Source organism: Indicator indicator, chromosome 11 (assembly GCF_027791375.1).
Source record: "Indicator indicator isolate 239-I01 chromosome 11, UM_Iind_1.1, whole genome shotgun sequence".
Lineage (NCBI taxonomy): Eukaryota > Metazoa > Chordata > Aves > Piciformes > Indicatoridae > Indicator > Indicator indicator.
This window is the reverse complement of record NC_072020.1, coordinates 15,212,421-15,236,842: the sequence shown is the minus strand read 5'-3', so window position 1 is coordinate 15,236,842 and position 24,422 is coordinate 15,212,421. Positions and strand designations below refer to the sequence as shown.

The 24,422-nt window shown below is 35.8% G+C and overlaps 1 protein-coding gene across 9 annotated transcripts in view; it reads left to right on the top strand.

The window, feature by feature from the left end:
- LRRFIP2 (LRR binding FLII interacting protein 2) overlaps nucleotides 1-24,422 on the top strand; it is a 47,097-nt gene that overhangs the window by 5,763 nt on the left and 16,912 nt on the right. For 3 of the 9 annotated variants that reach the window (XM_054385239.1, XM_054385236.1, XM_054385232.1), the window contains exons 2-5: nucleotides 3,702-3,788; nucleotides 21,267-21,311; nucleotides 22,351-22,464; nucleotides 23,088-23,159. In XM_054385239.1, the coding sequence (XP_054241214.1) occupies nucleotides 3,702-3,788; nucleotides 21,267-21,311; nucleotides 22,351-22,464; nucleotides 23,088-23,159 (318 nt within the window). Of the gene's footprint in view, nucleotides 1-3,701; nucleotides 3,789-7,758; nucleotides 7,813-7,900; nucleotides 7,946-11,588; nucleotides 11,655-15,788; nucleotides 15,837-21,266; nucleotides 21,312-22,350; nucleotides 22,465-23,087; nucleotides 23,160-24,422 lie in introns of all 9 variants that reach the window. The other 6 variants (XM_054385240.1, XM_054385238.1, XM_054385235.1 and 3 more) reach the window with 4 other exon arrangements.

The following is a 24,422-nucleotide window of genomic DNA, read 5'->3' as shown; positions in this document are numbered from 1 at the left end:
AATATTATTACTTTCTAGTGAATTCCCTCTTGTAAGGAAGGAGGAAGATGCCTGTCTACACTATGGAGACAGATGTTAGCCTTCTCTTTGCTTAACATGGAGGGAAGCTTTTACTTTGTTAATTCTATTTACTATTATGCTTCTTACCTTGGTGAAGAATATGATCGTTGCTGGGTAGAGGCTAAGAAGAAACACATCAGAAAGGAGAGACTTCAGACAAAATCTTTACAAAGGCAATCACATTAAAATCTGGCCTTTATCTTTTTCTCCATTCCTTCATTCTTAATTAAAACATTTTGGGTTTAATTGAAGAGCTTAATGTTGTCTTTGGAAGCTAAGATAAAACGGGAAGTTGAGATAAAATAGTTTGAAAGGTATTCAAAAGATTGTGGCAGAATATGTACATATCATAAAAGATGAAAAAATGGAGTAAGAGATGGTTTTCTGACTTGACCATAAGGAGTTGTTAGCAATTGGATTTTAGGTGAAAATGAGGAAACTGACCAATTCACCTGTCAGAGGAAAACATTCTCTTGCTACGTCTGTGTACTAAAGATTTTTAATAGAATAACCCAACCTAAGTGAATACTAATTAAAACCAGACAGAATAATCATATTTTTCTAGAGAAGACGCTGTTTATACAGGTGCAAGAAAACTTTTTTTAATGTCATATATTTTGGTGCCTATTTTGAAATGAAGAATTCCAGAACAGTTGGCTTTGTGTTGTTACCCAGAGCAGAACTAATACCCTAAGAAATGCAGATATGGCACTTGGTTTGAAATCAAATATTTGTCCTTAGGATAGAACATAAAAATATAAGGAGCAGTATAAATATTACATACATATGAAAAAGGCAAAAAAAACTGCAAATTTTTTAATCTAAAAAAGGCCCTCAAGAATTTTTCCCTTGTTTCTTTCTACCTAATCTGTTTTGTTACAAAGATCTTATCTGTAGTCATTTCCTTTCTTGATGACATCTTTGAGTGAATGCTACGCAAATAGATGTATCCATAGCTAGTGGCTCCTCTTTGCCCTCCAGAATGTATATCCTAGTAATTTCTTTCTATTCTAGCCACTACTCTAAGTGTACTGGTATGGCTCTGACAGGTTTGGATACTTCATCTATTATTTGCAGAAGAAAATTCAGCTGTGGCATTTATTATTAGCAGTTGGGAATCCCCTTTAGGAACTTTTTGAATTGTCAGATTTGCTAGATCTTGGACAATCCATAATTTAATTTTTACTTCAGGAAAAAATAGAAATTGGGTGTGTTACATTACTTTTTAAGAAGCTGTACTTCAATTAGATGCTATTGTAAGTTATTTTTATCATCAATAATGCATTTTATTTGTGCCTGGTCTAAAGACTGTATAGGCAAAAATGTCAAATGACACTGAAATCAAGGCATTCATGGCCAGTCTGTAGTTTTCTAAGACTGGAATTTGGTTAATGCAAGCTATAGGAAGCAACCTGTGCTGACTCCTAAGCTCCTATGAACAAGGGATAGTGATGTATTTGGAGTGATCTTCAATTCACATACTTGATTGAATTAGAGAAGCATTATACCATGACTATTTGTCATTTTATTTATTAAAAATAAAGAAGAAAAAAAATGTGTAGAGTTTATTTCTGGTGGTTTCTATCTCAAAGAATTTAATTTGTGATGATCTTGATTAATTACTAATCAGAGCAACTAGATGAATTTAATACCAAACAATTTTTTGCTAACTTCAGTGTCAGCCATCCATTCAATGACATGTGTGCAGAAATCTCTTGTATTTTGTCAAGGCTGTAGTAAATTGGAAGGTCTTCTGGTTATAGGACGGGGGAGAATGGTGAAATGTGACTGGATTTTTATTGTGAATCGGGAAACAAATGAACTTTCTGTCTTTAATGGTGATGCCTTGCCAGAATCTAAGGCTAAAGAGTTTGATTCTTCCCTTTCTGTTCTGCATACATGTCTGTGTGGAAGTTTACATTCCACAGTGCTATGATTACAGGCAATGACAGAGTAGGGCTGCAAGTGAGAAATGACTTCCTGTTGCATGGGAATTCCCTAGTTTTCGTGTGTACTGTCATCAGATCGAAGAGTAGTTGTATATTGCTCTGAAAAAAAGATTGCATTGTGACAGTCCAGAGTGCTGACACAGACTTGGAATCACTTCATCTGAGTATGCAAGATCTAGAAAAGCAGTCTTAGTAAGAGAGACAAACTATTCTAAATAAAAAAACTAAAATGCATTTGCTGCCTTTTTCATGGTTTGATAGATATTTTTGTACCTGTAGTTTATACATAATGTAATGTTAAACTCTGAGTCAAATCCCACTTATTTTTTTCCTGAAGCACAGTAAAAGGTAGTTGCTTGAAATTGTCATGAGTTTTGTAGGCTTCTAATATTTTAGATAAACCTATGCTGTGATAGTGGCAACAGCAGAAAATAACCCTATCCTTAATGCAATGCAGAATCTTGTTGAATTTTACATTTTTAAGAAGTTCTGTAAAATTAAATGCTTGGAATGTTAAGAGTTTTGAATTTTTGGCTTCTGCTCTTTCCCAAAGTTTTAATTAACATTAGGTAGACTTTTTTGGTGGAAAACCTGTTTTCAGTGATTTAATATTCCAATTATTTAATAGAAAACTTTCGACTTATAATTCAAATATGAAAAAATGGAGCTGGTGTTTTCCTCAACTATTTGCTTTATGCCAAAAATTATTGCCTTGTATAATTAACCAATTAAATTTGAGGTAGCATTTGGGACCTGCAAGACCACGTGTTTCTTTTTCAGCAGAGGCTGACTAGGAAGTGGAGACAATACATAGTTGTACCTGCCAGGTTTTGCAAGTAGTGCAGATGTAGCAGCTTTGTGCCACTGTAAAGGAGGAGGTCTCGCTCCTGTTTGCCCTGCCTGTCTCTTTTGCTGGGTCTTGCGTTCGGAAGACCTTTGTGCAAGCCAATTCATTTCACGAGCGCAGCAGAAAACTCAGAAAACTGCTGCTTCTTCTTCTTGTTAACTTGCTGCTATGGTAGTGAAATTGGTTTACATCAGATTGTGAGTGCTGGAGCTCCGTCTGAGGAAAGTGTTGGGAGTAAAAGGGCTTGAATGGAAAAGCAGGGAAGTTCCTTTTTTGTGATGGTGAATGTTTAAGTTAGTTCTTGAGTGGCTGTAACTTTAAATTATTTTCTTAGTTTTTATCCAAGAATGGATTTGATTTTTGGATTACTTTCAACAACAATCAACATTTAAGTGATTTATGCTTTTTGAAATAATTCCAAATTGTCAGAGCCTTTAAATGTGACATGAACAGTATGGGATTAATATCTTTGGTTTTATTCTGTCTTTTTTTTTTTTTTGTTTTAGTCACTTTCTATGGTCAAAGATTCATCATCTGCCTGCATATGTGCCTGTTTGAATATCATGCATAAGCAAAGTTCTGTTAAATTTCTGAAGACATGAATTTTTAGATTCTTTAGATTGTTTCTGAACTCCATTCTTTTATTGACATAGTTATTTTGACTAATAATGAGATCTGTAAAGAATTAGGTATCTATTCTGAAATTTCATACTGAGAACTCTGATTTCGTTGCTACTTACGTGCTGGGATGTTTAAATCTTACTGTGTTTTTGTGAAGAGATTGAAGGCTCAAACCATTATAGAAAAAAGGTGTTTAACTTTCAGTATTTTCATTTTGCTTGCAGGCAGAAGCCAGGCTTGCAGCCAAGCGGGCAGCTCGAGCAGAAGCAAGAGATATCCGTATGAAAGAGCTGGAGCGACAGCAAAAAGAGGTAGTGTAAATGATCTGGAGGTCCTGCAAACCTTTTCTGAAATTCTTAACATGTTTTATTTCTGGACTTGCGTCAGAAATTGTCTTTCAGTGTAATTCAGCTGTGTTGCAAGTGTTTTCAGCATGAGGCAACTGTTAGCTTCTCTCTTTCCCCATACTCTCCTGTTTCCTCTTAGGTTATATAACTAAAGGGATACCTTGCTTTGTGTTTGCCTGTAGATAGCACCTCACAAAATACTTATCTGAACGTTCATTTTGAACTTCATTAATAGTTAAGCTCTTACTGTAGAAAAATTCAACCATACAGAGTAGGCTGTTAGAACTCTTGCTTTCAAATGAAAAATAAAACATTTTAATGACTTTTAAATTTTAGCTTTACAGGAAAAATCAGACTCTTGGGTGCCTTACCTTTACCAAATGCAATAAATTCAATGTTAGCAATCAGAATTGGACAAAGATTCATCTAAACTTTTATATTTGGATATTTAAAAGGGCTGAGGTATTCTTATTACTATTTTACTTTATTTTAATAGTAAATATAATGACAGTGTCCAGAACTCAGAGTAGAACAGTTTTCAGTTTAAATAAATAACATAATAAGTATGACTCAAAATGTGCCCTACATCATATATAGGATGAACAACTGTGAAAGAGTAGAGATTTTTTTCTACTTTTAATGTGTTTATGATATATTTAGTAACTGGATAATTTGGATATGTGAGTTTGTATATACAGTTCTCGATTTCTTCCCATGTGGATTATACTGAAAGTATTAACAATAAATAATTTCTGTCAGGATCTTTATTTTATAAACAAACAAACATGCAGCTATATGTTACTCCACACATTTCTCCTACAAAATAGATTTTCAGCCTTTTGGTTATTTCATGATTATTGAATTTAATTCAGGTTTTGACATAGCATGCAAAAGATTGAGAATTTAGTATCTGCTGTGACTGCCTTCAAATCCATGTAAAGGCTGAATTGTGAGGGGGAGTTTGCTGCAGTAATAAAAAATGCAATTTGCAAACCATGTTTTTACCTCAATTTTATACATTTGTAATTATTTCATATGTCCAGTTTTGTAACTGCTGTGGGTATCTGATATTATCCTGAAGATTACATTGCAATTAACTTAGATTTTTTCCAATTTTTAATTTTCAATTTTTTTTTAATTTAGGAATCCAGTCTTATGTGATGACTAATCTTATTGTAAATGGTTTGTTTGTTTTTGTTTTTACATTTTGTAGTTTTCTCAGCACTCATACGATAGAAAATGGGCTCATATCCAGAAATGGATGGTAGGCTAAAACCACCTGTTGTGCACGTTCTTGCCACTCAGAACTAACTTAGGATTTGGAGGAAGTAATTTACTAATGGTTTGCTGTGTGCCATTTCAAAGTGTTTTGTTCCTGAAAGCAATTACGTATAAACTATACATAGCTGTGGATATGCAGAGTACTTTATGGCAGCGAGACCAGCTATGAAATGAGATGCTTTTCTTAGAAATGTTTTTTGTTTCTGCTGTGTGCTGGCTTAAAGACATAAATTATTTAAGATAAAGCTCCATTAATTCCAGTCTAGATAAACATCTTTTCAATAATAAATGTTTTTATTTCAGTACACCTCCAAGGTTCGTGTTGTTTACTTTCCAGACTAGCACTTACTTGTTTCCTCTGTGAGTAATGTAACAAAAAACTTCCAAACTCAAAAATAAAACCAACACCCCATGCATCACTTCTATCCTTTACCCTTCATTTTCAATGATAAAAGATTTGACTGCTAATTTATTTAGGTGAAATCCACTAAACAGGAAGGAGTAGAGGTACTTGAGCTCCAATCTGAGGAAGCTGCTGTTCAATTTATATTAATTTAGTGCAATGTTTGCGTAGGGTTTCTGTCACAAGCTTCATGTGCCCCCTAAAAAGTCACAGGGCAGGTGTGAGTTTTTTTTGTTTTTAGGGAAGCATTCGTTTTATGAGTCAAGAAGATTTAAGTAATACGTGCTGCTGAGATAAGCCATGATTTACCCCATGACAGAGAATGGACACTTCTGCTGAGAAATCATAGGACTGTCATTAAATATATGTTAGCAGAAGTTTTTCAGACTTTATGGTCTCTGCACAGATGACATTTGTGTGTATATTAGTTCTCATGTTCTTTTTCAAGAACACCATAGGTTTCTGTTACCTCTTGGTGGAATGTACAGTTGAATGCTTTTTTTTGCTGGGGTGGCAGGTATTCCAACTTGTGGAACACAGATTTTTCACTTCAAATTGAACTAGTTTTTTACACTCACAACAGGAACATCTGCTGCATGATGTTTGTGAGCAGATGTGCATTCCTTTCCTGAACTGGGACACCTAATCTTTGATAAAATGCATATTTCAAACTTAAATTCTTAGAAATCAGGAGTGATAAGTATTGGTGTGATGGCAGCAGCAATCTCTTTGCAGAATGTACTGTAGTACTTGATCCCTTGCCCTGAATACACTGGCTGCCTGGGTTTGGACTGTATGTCAGGGAAAGACTTGTTACTCTCTTCTGTAGGTCATTTACTTCGGGTACCAGAATCTGAAGTTTTGCACTGTAGGAGCATATTGCTATCTGGTCTGTTACACTGGCAGTTAAGAGGACTCATATATAAATACCTAAATAACCAACAAGTCACAAGTCCTTTTAGACCACAGACACAAGGTCTTTTTAAAATTGGTAGTGACCTGACTGTAAGACATCAAAAAGTTATATGGGCACAAATACTCATTTTAAACCTCAAAGTGGACACTATAGAAAGGGAAATTGTAAAATGTCATTATTAATTGAACCTCTTTTATTCTCTTTGGGAAATTGTTCTCTTGCAGAATATTAATGAGGCCTCTTTATGTCACAGAATAATTTTCACCTAGTTAATGTATCCAGTGATAATGCAGAAAATAACAATGTGACCACAGCCAGTATGAAAGCCAGCTTTAGCTTTTACATATCCTCTACCATCTGGAGGCAGAGCTTTTAACTCTAAAGGTAACTGGCTTGCAATCTTTAGAATAGTTTGATATTAAAACCTGTAGGAAGTAAGTCACTTAAGGAAGGAATCCTAGTTTTAGAGTCCTTTCATCACTTTCAAATGGGGCAGTTACAAAGTTATTCTTAAAATTCTTACCTATTGTAATTTAAAGTTTGAGAAGCTTATGGCATGTGAAACATTTTAATGCTTGACTTTAAATTGGATGTATTTTTGTCCTGCTATTCCTCAACTGTTCCTTTGTGGGAGCCAAAATGAACGTTCTCTGATCTTTCAACAGAACAAAAGATATTAAGGTGCCTTAGCTAGTTGTCCTCCCCCAAATGTTACAAGTTGGGTTTAATAACAATAATAATGTGCTCCACATTGTCATTGCAGAGCAGAACTACCTACAGAACTTAAAACTGATCAATTTGCTTAAGGAGCTTTGTTCCTCTAATAGAGGAGAAAATCTGAAATATGTATGAAGAAACTGGGAATAATCATCTCTATCTCGGCTAAAGTATCTTTGTAAAAATCACAGAACATTAGGGGTTGGAAGGAACCTTGAAAGACTATCTAGTCTAACTCCCCTGACTGTACTAATTATATAGCGGATTTCTTACCAATGTAATTTTGTAGTTTTAACTTTTATTATTTCTGTGTCATTTTTTTATTTTAAAAGAAAAATATCATACTTCTTTTTTCTGCAAAAAAAGATGGATTACTGAACATTATTAATTATACTAACCCCCCTATTTGCATCTCCTAATGTGGTAGCTTGGCATATTTAACCCAAATCAGATGAAATCACAGGTTTTCTGGCTTGAATGAGTTCACTTGCCATGATGATTTATTCAAAATAATACATAGCATTAAAATGCTTACAGCATGTTGCTCACCTTTGCTTGCTTTTACTTAGTCTTTTTTTTTTCTTCTGTGAAATAACTCTGCATTTCTTCTTTCTCAGGAAGATTCAGAGAGGGCCAGGTATTCTCACCGGTCCAGTCGACATTCATATTTGGTTTGTGTTCAAACTGTATAATTTTTCTTTTCCACCATGGCATTTAAAACAACAACAAAGCTTGGGGGGTTTGGTTTAATTTTCTCAGGGAAAGGAGAATGCTTTAAGTCTTTCAAGTATTTGCAGTTTTGAAGTCAATATTTTAAGTCTCATATAATGTTGAAGTTCGTTTCCATCAATGTTAACAATGTTGGCTGTGTATTTCCATCTTTGCATTTAAACAGAGAAGAAGTTCTGCGGTAAACACCTCCTGCCTTTTTTTTTTCATTCGCTTTTCTACATAATTTATTTGCAGGATATTTTCATTGCTGAAAATAATTCAGTAGGTGTTTTGGAAACTGGAAATATATGTAGTTCAATAATCAATTGTTTGGAATAGCATCTATTTAATGGCAATTTTAAGTACCATCCTGTAGTATGATTTATTTCTTTTTTTCTAAAAGCTGAGTAATTGTATTCACTTCAGCTTTAGATGTTGCTGGCCAGTAAGAATTAGTTGGTTTGTCTTGAAATGGTGGAGTATTAAGATTCCCATGTAAGTTGTCAGTTGTCTTCTTATTACACATCAGGTCCAATAGTTAGATATGAAAATGCTATTAATGAGCAAACACTGGTCCAGTCAGATAAACCATACTGGTCCAGTCAGATAAGCCTAATGGGGAAAAAAAAGATAAATCTTTCCTGTTTTTCCTGTTTCAAACTCTGCAAACAGGCAAATTTTACTTAAAGTGAACAGTATTGCTGACTCAGAGTCGTCCCGAAGCCATGCCACTTTCTGAAGATGAGCAATACTAATTTCTAATGTAGGCTTTCATTCCAAACTGATGCTGATGGCCATCTGCTCACTGCTGTGGCTTTCCTTGCACTTAGATATTCCGTTCCCATATTTGTGGAAGAAAAAGTATTATCACCTTAGGATAGGATTTGAAGAGAGTTTGGTTTGATGCAGGACTTTATTTCTTTGAAACTGTGAGGATATGTTATTCTTTAGTGGCAAAGGCTTACGTAAATGATGCAAGGTATCCCAAAGACAGCTAATAGTAGTATTTATTGTATTATATAGGCTCTTCTATATCCTCTTCAAGTCCTCTATGGTGCTGAAGAGTGGTTTCATTGAGGGTTTGTAAGGGTTTTACTAGTTTCAGTAGACCTGTCTAGAAATCAGCTTGTCATTGATCTGGTTATAGTGACCAGGAGAGGGATGAACTACTAAAATAAAAGACTTGGTTTTGCTTATTTTGGAAGGTGGCGTAAGCAGTGTGTGACTTAAAGGGATTGTCACTTGCGAAGAGGTTTCAGTAAATGTCATCTTTGATTAACTGAATTTGTGTAATGTCTTGCAAATCATCGATGACCTCCAAAGGTCATCTAGACTAACACCCCTGCAGTGAGCAGGGACATCCTTTGCTAGATCAGGTTGCTCAGAACCTTGTAGAGTCTGACCTTGAATATCTCCAAGGATGGACATACTACCTCCCTTAGCAACTTGTTCCAGTAGTCCACCACCCTCATGGTAAAGAACTTCCTCCTAATCTCCAATCTAAATCTACTTTTCTCTAGTTTGACGCCATTGCCCTTGTCATATCACTGCAGGCATTTGTCAAGATTCCCTCTGCAGTCTTCTTGCAGGCCCTCTTCAGGTACTGGAAAGCTGCTATTAGCTCCCTCTGGCACCTTCTCTTCTCCAGGCTGAGCAGCCCCAGATCCCTCAGCCTGTTCTTATAGGAAAGGTGTTCCAGGCCCTGATCATTTTTGTGGCCCTCCTCTGGACCCACTCTATGAGGTCCACATCTTTCTTGTTTTGAGGGCTCCAGGGCTGGACACAGTACCCCTGCTGAAGTGTCACCAGAGCAAAGTGGCAGGATCACCTCGCTCGATCTGCTGGCCATGCTTCTTTTGATGCAGCCCAGGGATGGCCTGGGCTGCCAGCGCACACTCTTGGCTCACTTCCAGCTGCTCATCCACCAGAACCCCCAAGTCCTTTTCTGCAGGGCTGCTCTCAATTTCTTCATCCCCCAGCCTGTGTTGATATCTAGGATTGCCCCAACCTAAGTGTTAAGTGTTTCTGGAATTTATCACAGATATTTTTACCAGATAAGTTGCTTAAATCAAGTACTTTTGACTACTTTGCAAACAGTTATTGGTTTACAGAAAAAAACATTTAAAATAATGCTATGTGGCAACCTTTCTAAAGTTGTCAGTTGGTACAGGTTTGCTTAGATCTGCCCTTGCCTAACATACAAAATATGTGAAGATAGAGATCAAGTAATTTACCCTTAAGTAAAGTAAGTAGGACTTGAACTTGGCAGATAACTGAGCTCATTTTGGGGAGGCTTACGTGGAATTTCTTTGAGTGCTGTAGTTATTTTGTGCCTTTCAGTGAAGATTAACAGTTACTATTTTTAAGATAATTCTATTTTATATATGTTGATGTATTTTTACGATTTCATTCTTAAGAGTTCTTTGGATGTCAGTGGATCTCACAGGAGCAGAGCAAGTACCTCCAGAAGGAGAGATCTTGTGGTGTGTAGCCTGGAATGAGCATGTTTCGATGTGTTTGTTCACATCATAGTGTGTTCTGTGTCTACTTTACTAAAGCATTGGTTAGGTGAAATCATGGTATTAGTTGGGTGTTCCATCCTCAGAATGTACTTTAGATTGGATAAATAACATTCCTTCGTGTATAGGTCTTCATCATTAGTAAAATAAATTTTCTTGTAATTTCTTTTCAAGTATTTTCAGTTATTCTCTGTGGGGAAAAAGTAATTTTATCTCCTTTTTTTTTCTTTAACTTCATTAATTTTCTTTTACTTCAGCATGACAGTGCTAAGGATAGACCTTCAAGATACAAGGTCCCTGTATGTTAACACTTTGCATGTCTTTGAAGAATGCTTTTTTACTGTGTTTTGAAGGTGTAGTGACACTAACTAGCTACTCTGAATTGCTGATTTTAGAAAGTGTATCAATTTGTACTCTCACACTTCCAGACCTAGAATAGCAGTATGATTCTAGCACTTTCCACAGAATGCATGTCTATGCTTTTTCTTGGAGAAAATCTAACAAAGTCACATATTACAGACAGCTGCCTTACAGTAAAGCACTTCTTAGTGCTTGTCATTTCTAAACAGTGAAGTGACACATACAGATTATACTTGGAGAATTTACTACTTTTAAAAGTTGTATATGTGCATATATTTGTACTCTCCATTTCCATATAGAATCTTTAACTTAATCTAATGGGAAAAACCCTTAATCTAATGAGAAAAAGCAGGTGGATTGTATAATTCTGTTTAAATTCTGTTAGGAGGTGATAGTATAGTGCATTAGATGGGTATTATGCCAAGTAAGATTTGCATGTGTCTCTTTAAGCAAAGAGAAGCACCAAGTACCACTGAAGGGAATATATAAGCAGCTTAAAAAGCTGAATTTGTTTTAACAGCAGTGTTATCTGCATTAGCTACAGATACTTCAAATACTACATTGTGTTTGCCTAGTCTGTAATGTTAAGGTTTTTTAGTTTTTATTGATCTTAATTTTTTTTTTGTGAAATGTCAACACTGGCTTAAGTCAAGTCTGTGTAAATCAGAGATAAGGTTGGTTATGGTTTCACTTATAATTTTTTCTTTACACAGCAATAGATGTATGCTCTATTCAAATCATGTAGTTATAATTTTCAGTGGCATTTCCCTTGTAGGTGATAAAAATCTTAAGTTATATATTTTAAGGTTGAAGATACTGTTACACAGTGGTATTAATTTTCAAAATTTTATTCTTAGAGTCATGCTTACAGTGAATCTCACAGTTCAAAGAAGAAAGCTGTGTATTCCCATAAAGATTTATTGGTTAGTTTTCTACTATAATATTTATTATAAATATACTGACTATCTGTAAAGTTCCATGTCAATACCATTATGGATAAATTTTATTAGCTTGCTGACATATGCATGCATGTTTTCAGGGGGAAAAAAAGAAGCCTCTAGCATTGACCAAACTGACCTGGAGCATTTGAAACTGTGCTTATGGTACTAGAATCCCATGAATGGAATCAGCTGAATCATATTCTGGTGAAGGCTCTTGGAAATACTTAAGTGGCACTTTTGTGGATTAAGGTTTATTTCAGTCAGGATGGGCATACATGTTCTGTTTTCACACTTTGTCCCCTATTGGATAGAGATACTTTAGGTATAGATGGAAACCATTTGGAATTTACTAAACCTTGATGGTAAAAAAGTGAATAGTTGAGAAAGGCACACAGATGACTGTGATCTTCCAGAAGGCGTTCTAGACATTTCAGTGTGTAACCTATTTGAATATAGTGCCGAGAAATTAAATCTTTTGGATATAATTCTGTGGAGGGTTTTCACACTGATGAATTAGAAATTGCTTCAGGGACTGTGGGAATCAGAGCACAGGTCCAAGTCTGTGTTGAGACAAGGCTGAAATAATTTTTGTATTTACTTATTTGGTGTTACAGCATTCCTCTGTGCACTTCTGAGGTTCTGTTTTCCTGTTCCATCAGTTCTTAAATTGAGTCTTTCTGCTACTTGTGGTTCATTGAGATAGGAAGCACTGCATTCTGAAAGGACTACTTCTTGCCATGTCTTCAGCTCTGATTTTCCTTCTTTATATGTGTATATTTTTTTCATACATATATATGTACAATTTGTGTAGGAAGTATCAAAACCTAACAGAAGTAAGAAAAAGTGTAATTGTTAGGGTCTCAGCACACATGCTTAGGGGAAAGAGCATTGTTAGGCTACAATGTAATGCTCGTCATATACATATCCATCCTCCATGCATTTCTTAGGAATTTCTGCCCTCTCTCCCCAGATGTCCTGATTCAAGATGGCATATAATGTATAATATTATATGTATTTTTCATATATATGTATTTTTATATATATAATATTTAAGAAGTCCAAATAATTGTACATATTATTAGCAAGTTCTGTCAAATGTATTTTTCATTTATTTCATGCTTCACTCATCAGGGTTTAGATAAACTTCTCAGAGTTTTCTTATTTATTAGGTAGGAAAAAAACACAAAACTTTTTACTAGTTTGGTTGGGCATGGTAGTAAAAATATAGATAATAGTGATATACAGAGTGCAGAAGAACTTTTGGGTGTGGGTTATGCTTTACTTGAGAAAGTTAAAAGAATTTTGAGTCAACCATAGTGAAAATTCTCACAGCATTCTGTGTAAGTTCCAAGCTTGGGATCATTTGGACAGTGTTGAGATGATAGAACTTTCATTTACAAGATCTACAAATGCAACCCTTGTTTTCTCTTTTCCTTTTCTCCCCCCCAGAGTGGAACTTATTATGATCCAAGAAATTATAGCAGCCTTAGATACAGTAAACCAGTTACTTCCTACCATACTCGGGTCTGTTTCCTCTTTCTATGTTATTTTTGTTTTAATGTATGTAAAATGCTTACATTTGCTTACACTTACTTATGCTGTACGAAGCAAACATCACTCTGTCCTTCTTTAACACTGGAAATTATTACATCTAACAGTAGTTACAATTGTATTCTTGCTTTTAAGAGTTGCCTTACATAAAATAAAAGGGTAAGATGCAAGTTTTTCTGTGTTCTGCATACATGAGGTGCTATATTTAAAATAGTTTCTGTTTCCTTATTGCTGTATGACTTAACAAAAAGCACCGAGCAGCTGGAACATTTGCCTTTTCAAAGTCCTGGTTTAAAAAACAAACAAAAAACATACAAAAAGTCTTAGAGGTTGAGTACCAATATACTACTTCCTTCTACAGTACTGATAAGTCTGTCATGAGATGGGTAGTTCAATTAATGGTTTGGATTGATTTCAAAGGTAATGGGTTTTCTTGGAGGGTTCGTGCACAATTGTCTTAAAATTCTGTCTTTAGTATTTCAATCTTCAAAACTTTGCAGGAATCTAGAGGAATAGTTTTAAAAAGTAATGTACATAGAAAAAAATTCTGACTACTTCTGTTCTTCTCACAACAGTCATCTTCTCTGTACAGTGATCCAGTGGCAACAACTAGGAGTTACAGGGTTAGTACAATGTAAAATAAGATCTTCCTTATCGTTAGATTTTTAAATGGCCCTCAAGTACAAAATTACACTTTTCTTCATAGGTGTCTCCTTCTGTGAACAGTGGTTTGATAAGAAGTATCAGTTTGGTTCGTAAGCACCACTTGCATGGTTGCCTTCAATTTGCATTGTATGGCCATGAGGCTTGACAGCATTACATGTGTATTTTTCCTCATGTTTTTAAATAAAGCTGCAGCTTGTGTGTGCCATTTTGTGAAGGCATTATGTTTCTTTTTTTTTAAGATTATTCAATTGCCTCTTTGAAGTATTTTAGTAGTTGCAGTTTTACTGATTTTGTTACAGAAAGTTTATGACTACAGCAATGCTGTTGAAGAATGCTGGGGTTAGAACAAGTTGATCCAAGCATACTAAATAACTGCATGTATAATACTAAAAGAAGTACTTCATGAAGTTAAACATTTGAATGTGAAATATCATTGTCAGGAGATAGCAGAAATTTATGGTAACTATACTTTAAATATTTTCACATAAGAAGCCATATTTAAATTGCAAACAGATAATTTACTGGGTTTGGCTTTGTGCATATTCTCAGGAAAACATTATAAGGTCCAGTGAGCAAGCCAAACCATAATCATAGAATCATAGAAAAGACCCTTGATCATCAGGTCCAACCATTAACCCTGCTTTCCCAATTTCACCACTAAACCATATTGTTAAGTGCCACATCTAAATGACCTTTAAACATACCCAGGGATAGCGACTCAACTACGTCCCTGGGCAGCCTGTTCCAATGCTTGACCGCTCTTTCAGTGAAAATTTTTTTTTCCTGTTCTCTACCCTAAATTTACCCTGGTGCAACTTGAGGCCATTCCTTCTTGTTCTATCACTAATGACCTGTGATAAGAGACTAGCACCTACCCACTGTATTGTCCTTTCAGGTATTTTTAGAGGGTGATAAGGTCTACCTTCAGCCTCCTCTTCCTCAAACTGAACAGCCTCAGATCCCTCAGCAGCTATTCATAAGACTCATTCTCCAAGCTGTTCACTAGCTTAGTTGCTCTTCATTGCACCCACTTCACTGCCCCAATGTCTTTTGTGTTGAGGTGCCCAAAACTGAACACAATTTTTGAGCTGTGGCCTCACCAATGCCAAGTACAGGGGCACAATCACTTCCCTACTCCTGCTGGTCACACTATTTCTAATGCAAGCCAGCATACAATTGGCTTTCTTTGCCACCTGGGCACACACTGCTGGCTTATATTCAGCCACTTGCTGGTTACAACCCCGGGTCCCTTTCTGTCAGACAGCTTTGCAGCCATACTTGCCCAAGGCTGTAGCGTTGCATGGGGTTGTTGTAATGACTGCTATTACACGTAATTCTAATTGCTGCTAGAGATCCGTAGGTAGGGATAAAGTAGCATGAGACTGTAATTTTCTTTTAACGTGTTTTTAATTGTGTTGGGCAGAGCTGCTTTTATTATTCACTGCATAAATAGATTTCAGACTGGCACCTTGAAATAATCTCTGTCAGGAAAACCTGCATGGGAGAGCACAAAGTAGAACTAGAAAACTTATAATTTGGCTTCAGTTCCCAGGGCAGATTGTAACTTCTTAATGCTTCAGGACAGTGAAAATCAAATTGCAGCTCAAGTATTTAATTTAATTTTCTTCTGAAAATAGTTAGGATTTGGTATTTTAAAAAAAATATTTTTCTAGGAAATTCTTAGATTTGTATTTTAGAAGTGTTCATCCATAATTAGAGGAAGAAATGCTACTGGAAATCTTTTTCAATTATGTTTTTTTTTTCAGCAAGTTTGATGTTAACTGTAAAACATGTAGGTAGGATAAGATATAGTACATGACATGCAGAAATACAGTGTATAAGCTCATGCTGCAGTTATTTCTGAGACTGAATAAAACCGTTCCATTCCCTCTTCCTCAGGCATCTTTGTGTGGTGATGGATTGCATAGCTCATATAGTTCTCGCACTGTAAGTGTAATAGGCTTTTGGTTGTTTCTTTAATTATTTTTCTTTTCTGGAGACAAAAATCTATGAAAATTGTGATAATATTCTTCATAACTTTTAGCCATCTGAGTACAGTTATTCTTCAAGAGCAAGCTCCATTCGAAGTAGTCCTCTGGTGAGCATTCCTCTTGCATGGTTTGCTGGAGTGCTTTGAAACTAACACACAAGTTTGAGTATTGACACTGGGGATCATTTTACTGACCCACACACAGGCTTGATTTTTCAATTCTGCATTAAAAAAAAAAAAAACAACAAAACAAACAACTAATTTTTAAGTGACATTTAGCAAGTTGTAAAGTCTTAACAGTAAGACAGTGAAGTGCAGAAGCAGTAAGAATTGTTTTTTCTAAATACCTCTTAAATGCTTGTGATGTATTTAACTGGAAATGAGTATGGTACATTATTGAGGTTACCACCTTGAAGAAGGGACCTCCAAAGGTCGTCTAGTCCAACCCCCTCTGCAGCAAGCAGGGGCATCCTCAACTAGATCAGGTTGCCCAGAGCCCTGTCAAGCCTGACCTTGATATCTCCAGAGATGGGGCCTCAACCACCTCCCTGGGCAACCCATTCCAGTGTTCCACCATTGTCACAGCTGGGGGCAGGCACCTAAAACTGTTAGTACAATACATGTGAATAAGTCTTTCTTTTGGGGAAGAGGACTAATGCAGACTTTATATCGTGCAGTAAGAAGTAGTTGGCTCATTTTTATGGCGGCCAGTATTCAAAACTGAGAGAAATGTATTGATGGATCTGTATTGTGGATAAGTGTCATTACAAAGATGGCTTTTTGTGCTGCAAGAACTATTGAAGTTCAATCATTCTAGTCTGTTTCTGTGGCAGGTCAGCTGTCTCAGTTTCAGTGGTACACCTGCTCATTTGTCATTCTGCACAAAGTAGATCGGTGTTCCTATTACAGCTTCAATTGAAATGTTTGGTCCTTTTTTCATTTTTCAGATATTCTTAACAGTATTATAGAGACTAAAACAGATAAAACCAGATTTGGTAGAAACTGTATGTTTTTAGCTACAGCAGACATCAGTGACTTTTTGAGGGTGTAGGAAAAAGGGGATTCTGCTGTTGCTTTATGAAGTTCCAAAACTGAAGAGGTATTAATATCCATCTGTAAAGTGTCCCAAATTGTGAAAAGGCTACTTGACTCCTTAGTTTCTCTTAACATTAGAAGTATATACCTTACAAATACATGGAATGTATTAGATCTCAGTGTGTATATGTGATACCAAAAATACCAAGATACCACTCACTCAACCTACTGCATGTTCAGAGGTTTCGTTTAATGAAATAATTCTGAAGGGGAGATGAAGTAAAAGTATTACTCATAACTTTCTACTTTCTTGTGGTTCATAATTTGTTTTTACTCTGACTACATTGGAAGTCAGATGAGTACTCACTGTAAATCGAAAGAAAAAGTGAAAAATGTGGAAATAATGGTAAACTGATGAAAAACTGTGTGATGCATCTGCATACTAAACTGATTCTGTTTAGATAAACCCATTGAGAAAGGTATTAGAAGTACAGAAGTCATAGAAGGTGGAGCAGTAAGGTTTATCAGACTTATGGACTTCCCAACAGCAAAGATAAGTTGGCTCTGAATGAAGAGGAGCACAGTGTTATGATAAATGATGTTTGTGGCCCTTGAGTTGTTTGGCTGTAACCATAATTCATATAAGCAGAATTCCGTTCAACATCTTTAGTACACTTTGTGAAGTAAAGTTGAGCCAAATTTCTGACTAAAAATGTATTTCCTTCATTTTATTTTTTAAAAAAATGTTCAAGTGCAAAGAAATGGAGATATTATTTTTTTAATGGTAAAAATTGGATATAGACAACATATATATGCATATACTGTTCATTTAAAGATTTTCCTCTCATATAATCACTTTTTAAACTAAGTATAATGTTCATGGTAACTTTCTCCCTCTTGAAGCATAATGTTATCAGTACAACACATTTGATAAACCTTCTCATCAAATACTGTCATTACTAGGCATGATGTTTTCTCAGTTAAATATTTTCACTTGAATTCCCACAGCAATTGTAATTACTGTAATGTGGGTTAGATATGTTACTTGTTTTACCAGTGGTGTGTAGCAGTAGCATTTTTTCCTCACCTTTTGGTGTGTCTGATACAAAACTGAGGAGCAAGCTTGGCTTTCTAGTGTAATGCCTCTTAAAATTCAGAATGAAAGGAAGCCCAAATTCGTATTTATAATTAGTGGAGTTGGGATTGTGTTGATTTGAAGAAAAGGAGACGTATAACTTCTATTTATCAACTTCTGATAATATAATGTTTTTGTGATCTAAAAAAGGTTGTTTTAGAAAAGGTGCATTTTGTAACTTGTTTACTGAACCCTTTTTATATTTATTTATATTGCTACAAATAAGAAAAATGAATAAATATTCCTTGTTTTTAGATCTAGATACTGTAAACTATAAAAATAATAAACATGGGAATAATGTTTTAAAACATTGCACGTGTTGACTAACCATGCATGTCAGTGTGACACATGTAGACACATTTAAAATATCAAAAATCTAGAAGAGTAGATAAATTTCCCAGCTGTTAAACCATTAGAGAATCATAGAATAAATTGCAACGGTTGAGACGTAAGACTTCGTGAACTGTTTTGGGGTTTTTCTAATAATTTTTTGTTCATTCTGTGGTATCATCTTCGGTTCTCTTTCACCCTTCTCCTTATCTTTTGAAGTCCTCTGATTTTTCTGATCGAAGTGAAACTGCTGCTGACTATTTCAGTCGTTCCAACCGCAGGGGGAGCATTGTTTCTGATGCAGATGATGTCCAAGGTTTGAATAGTGTGAGTGCAATGCTTGTTTTTACACTGTGGTAAATACAGCAGACTTGCTAAGCATGCATTCTCTTTTCACACTCTGGAAGAGTAAGTACTGTAAAAGCACTCAGTTTTTTAATGGCAAATAGATTTTTATTAAGGGGCTGGGGCTGGTTTTTGTGTAGAAATGTCTGAGTCTGAACCTTTAAAAGCATGCTGCTTCTTTTGAAAGGGATTTTGGCTGTTGCTAGAAGCATGTGACAAGTGTTAACACTTCACGTTTTCTGTGTGATAAGATTGAATATCTTTTAAATATAAAATGTTGGGGATTTTCTTATGGAAATTAACAAAGTCTAGGGGTCCTTGTATGTCTTTGGAACATTAACACTTGGTTTAGTGACAAAAATAAATATTTAGCACTGTGCCTCCATTAGAGTATTTTTGTGTTCATTCATCCAAGGTCAGGTTTCATTACTGGAGCACTGATTGTTGGCTGTGCTCTACTGAATTCTAAGCCAATAGATCATGTTACATGAAGATTATCATGATGGTTTCCTGTGCATCCCTTGTTTACATCAAACTTAGCTTCCTTCAGTTTATTGCTGCAGCAAGTTCTACAAGTTCTTCTTACTTGCAACTTGTATTTAATAGTGGGGGAAAAATTGGGAAATTTCTCTCCTTAGGCATGTTTTTGAAGTAACAGGGGTAGCACATGCAGTAACAGGAGAAGTTGGGAGAACTGGGCTGTAGTTGGGTGGAGGGGATGCCATGTGGTGATCAGATGCCAGCAAGTGCTTGATTAGGTCCGAGCCAAACTTCATACCTGTGCCAAGCAGTGCAACAAGGGGCAGCAGCCTCACACTACAGTTTAGGAGGTTCAGACTAGACACTTAAAGATTCTCAAATAGCCAAGTGTTACATTTTGATAAGACTGCAGAAGCTCCATCCTGAGGACCTGGTGAGATAAAGCCACAGCAGACCTGGACTCATTGCAGCAGTTCTGCTTTGAGTGCAAGGCTGAGCTAGAGTTACCCCTACAACCATGGTTTTAGTATTGTGCGTTTAAATGATTTAATACTCTTACAGTGCCATGTAACTTGTAGTAATGAATGACGTTTATCATCTCTTCATGCTCAAAGTGTGAAATACACCATTTCTTCAGTTTCAATTTTAGCTTTTATTTTTTTTTCTCTAAAAAACTTGCTTTTTGGAAATTAAAACTGCTAAAAGAAAACGGCGAGGCTGAGAATGGCAGTAAGCTACCTTCTCAGTTGCTTTTATCATTATTGTTGTCTATTATTGAATTCTAAATTTATAAGTTATTCTAAATGGATACTTCAGTTGGATTCATCACATCACTTTGTCATCAGAATGGTGGCAAATACTTGCAATTTAAAATTTCCATACCTTATTGAAGATTGTGCTTTTGCCATTGAAATGCAATGTTTCTCTAGAAACCATGATAGAAGAGGAAAGATCTCAAAAGTATTGTTTGCTTTTACTGAGGCTGTAGCAGATTTCCTTATCTCTTGTCCCTGGTCTGGAGGAAAACAAGCTTTTCTCAGTGAAGATACATTTGAGACACCAAACTCAGTATATCATCCTTGGTTCTGAAAATATGGCAACATATTAAGGTCTTCATTGAACCTATTTTGATTCATAGATATGTAAACGGTATGCAAATTGCAATATAATTTTGCAATATCAGAGTTTCCTAAGTAAGGAAGGGGTGGGGGAATGTTCTTTTACTTAAGCTTCAATACATAAAATCTGCACTGAAATAATTTTGTAGGTTGTTATTAATTAGTACACTTCAGTTATGGGCTTTTACCTGAATTGTTTTTTTTTTTTCCTGGAGTAATCACAGTTCTCACCAAGGAGATCATAGACTGGTTTGGGTTGTAAGGGACCTCTGAAGGTCATCTAGTCCAACCACCTTCAGTGAGCAGGGGCATCCTCCATTAGATCAGGTTGTCCAGAGCCCTGTTGAGCCTGACCTTAAATATTTATCTCAAAGGATGGGACCTCAACTACCTCCCTGGGTACCATGTTCTAGTGTTCTACTACCCTGATAGTAAAAAACTTCTTCCTAATGTCCAACTTAAATCTAACCTAGTTTGAAACCATTGCCCCTTGTCTTACCACTGCAGGCCTTTGTAAAGAGTCCCTCTGCAGCCTTCTTATAGGCACCCTTCAGGTACTGGAAGGCTGCTACTAGGTCTCCCTGGAGTTTTTTAGTAACTGGGACGTTCACACTGGTGTCACTGATTGTCTGAAGTGCACTTGCATGAAGCTCTGTGCCTGTTATGCGACTGAGTGCTGTAGTCACTACATTATTTAAATTTAAAATGGTGAAACGTTTTCTTGTTCAGTGCTTTACTATTGTAATAACTTCTTAAACATTTAAGTTTCTGACTTTTTCTTTACAAGCATTCATTTATTTTGCAGTTGAAGCAAAAACTACTGAATTTAATTCCCCACCCCCCCCATTTTTAAATATTTCTCAGTATCCTTGAGCAGGAGATGGTATTCAGTAGTTCTTCACTGCAAACCATGTATTGTGATCACTTTCTGTTTTCTCTTTCAGCTGGAAGAAAAGAGTGAAAAATCACATTCAGAAATATTTTCCAGGGTAAGAGATTGTAGTTTTTAAATTATTGGGAGTCAGTGTTCATCGACATACCTACAAGTATTACAATAGTTCAAAGAGTATAAATGCTATGATTTTAGAGAGTGAGTTTTGGTTGTTTTTAAGAGCTTGCTAAGAGATATTTTTAGATACATGTTTAGCTCTGAAATTAATGCTTTGTCTTTTATTTCATGAAGAAATAATTTTATTTTTTAGCTTACTTTTAGCAACTGTCACTTCCTTACGGAATTTATTTTTGGTGTGAGAAGTATTTAGTAGGAAAGAGTGGATTTTAAGAGGCTAGGGCTATAGAAATTCATAAGCTAGATTCCACTGGAGACTTTCTTCTGAATTCTGGGTGGCAGAAATTTAAATTTTTAGAAACATTTTAAACTTCGACAGTTTTTCAACTCTAGTAGTCTCCTTATGGAAGTCTTCTGAACAGACAATTTGAAATTTTAATGTTGTGATAACTGATAAATATTCAAAGATGAAGCAGCATTTCAAGAATCATAGAAAGTCTTAGGCTGGAAGGGATCTTGGGGATCATCTACTCTAACCTCCATGCTGTGGGCAGGGGTGCTTGTCAACTAGGCTTGGCTGCTCAAGGCCTCATCCAACCTGGCCTTAAACATCTCCAGGGAGGAGACATCCACAACCTTCCTAGGCAGTCTATTCCAGAGTCCTATCACCCTTGTACTGAAGAATTTCTTCATAAGATCCAGCCTAAACCTACTCTTCCTCAGCTTCAAACCTTTCCCCCTTGTCCTATTTCTAGACACCCTTATGACAAGTCCCTCTCCAGCATTCCCATAGGCTCCCTTCAGGTATTGGAAGGCAGCTATGAGGTCCCGCAGGACTTTATAGAAGAAGAAATGCAAGTGCTGGAAAACAATCAATGGAAAATGTCTATAAGCTAATATAAAGAAATGGTAAGAAGAGAGAGAAGTGTTCTATAGCTGTGCAGGAATTTATAAAGAGTAATGTCCAGTGTACCAGAACTGACAGTGTGTTTCTGATAGAATGTTTTTCCTTTTTTAAGCCATCATCTCGCAATTCAATAAGCGCAACTCCTCTGAGTGGCAACTCATCTAGGAGAGGAAGTGGAGACACTGGCAGTTTGGTGGATCCTGATGCCTCCCTCAGTGAATTACGGGTAAACTGCATTTTCAGAGATTTTGGAGCTAGCTTAAAATTGTGTTTGTGGTTAGGAGGAACTTTTCTTTGCTGTAGAACTTCTGGTTTCTTAATAGTAAAAATTATGAGGATGTAATTTTAAATCATGAAAGATTTCTGTATTTTATAGAATCCTAGAATGGCTTAGGTTGGAAGGGACCTTAGAGATCATCTACTCCTACCTCCCTGCCATGGGCAGGGATGCCTCACAACTAGACTCGGATGTTCTTCCTAAGATCCAGTCTAAACCTACTCTCCCTCAGCCTTAAAACATTCCCCCTTGTCCTATTGCTAGACACCCATATGAAATGTCCCTCTCCAGCCTTCCTGTAGGATACTTGGAGTTCATAAATACTTACAATAAGTTCAGCTTATATTAAACTATGTCAAATTTGAAATAATTCTGTCTTATTTGAGGTGCCTTGGATTCAGGGATATAAACAGTTTAATTTCCATCAAATTGTCATGAATTTATTCTAATTTCTGTGAATTATTGCAGGCTTTGGCATTTGACTGAAATGCATATAAACCTTTTAATGCTTTTTCAGCTATAAATTATTGCCCCATACTTCTTATGCAATGGTTCATTCCTATGTCCTGCAGGATATCTATGATCTTAAGGACCAGATACACGATGTAGAAGGGAGATACATGCAGGGACTTAAAGAACTAAAGGTATCAGGGCTCCTCCCATGCATGCATTCTGTATGGGTGTTTTTGGGTAATGGAGATATCACTGTTTCCACTAACTACATAAGGTTTTACTAACAAGGTTTTAAATGTCTTTAAAGCATGTATCTAACTTTTAATGCATAAAAGCATCAGCCCAAATTTGTCATGTGAGTAAATTATTGAGATGTAATTTAAATGTATATGAGATAGTAGGTGTTCATTATTTGGTTTATATTACAATAGTAGTATACTTTTATATTTTTAGCAGGTGTTTTTGGTAAACTGAAATTCAGTTTATATGTTTTTAGAGGTCTGTTAGCAACTAAATGGATGTTAAAAATAATTGCTATGTATTTAATGAGGAAGAAAGAAATAGGATGATATAGTTATGACAAAGAACTTAAACCAGGTTTCAGCAAATACTGCACCTTATTTAGCAAAACCAAAGTAACAATTTTGAAAGATCTGAGATGAATCCTGGCAGGTGTATTGCTTGCAGAAGATTTATTTACTTTAGTCCTTTGCCAGTAAGAAAGTTGGTTTTCTGGGTTGTTGGCTTTTTTATACTTACAGCTTACATTTCCATTTTTCTTTGTCTAAACTACAGATTGTTATTTTCAACCTTAGGTTAGTTGAGGCTTCACTGTATTTTGACTTGTTTAAATTAGTATGTGTGCTTTTCTGTAGTTTTCCCCACAATTACTGGCTTGCAGTTAAAGTATGATTCCCTTCAACACAGGACAGGGGAAAGTAATCTGAATAGAGCCAATGATGTGGCTTACAAATCTTTTTGGGGATATTTGTTCTGTTCTCTTTCCTGTTACCTAACTGAATGGTTCCATGTAAAAGTACAGAGGTCTTTCCATTATTTGTTTTATATCCATATAGAGACTGACTTTAATGAATGCTGCTTGAGCATGTAACAGTGATGTGTTTAACAGCTTCCTGGAATTTCCTTGACTAAACAACGTATTAGATGGAATAGTAAAGAGAAAATATGTAAATTGAGTTTTTCAGTAAAAAATATTTCCTCTTTAGAGGATACGTTATTTTTTATTAGACAGCTGTATGCTCAGGTGAAATATGTCTTATTTTAATCATATTTATTATATGAATATGGAAAGACTTCAAAGAGGAGTAGATTACAAGGTTATTAAGCTTAGCTATGACTGTGGTAAATACGAATAAAGCATGAAATTGCTTCATATTTCCAGAATCGCTCTAACTCACATTTTTGCATGTTTGCCAGTATCTCATGATGCTGTT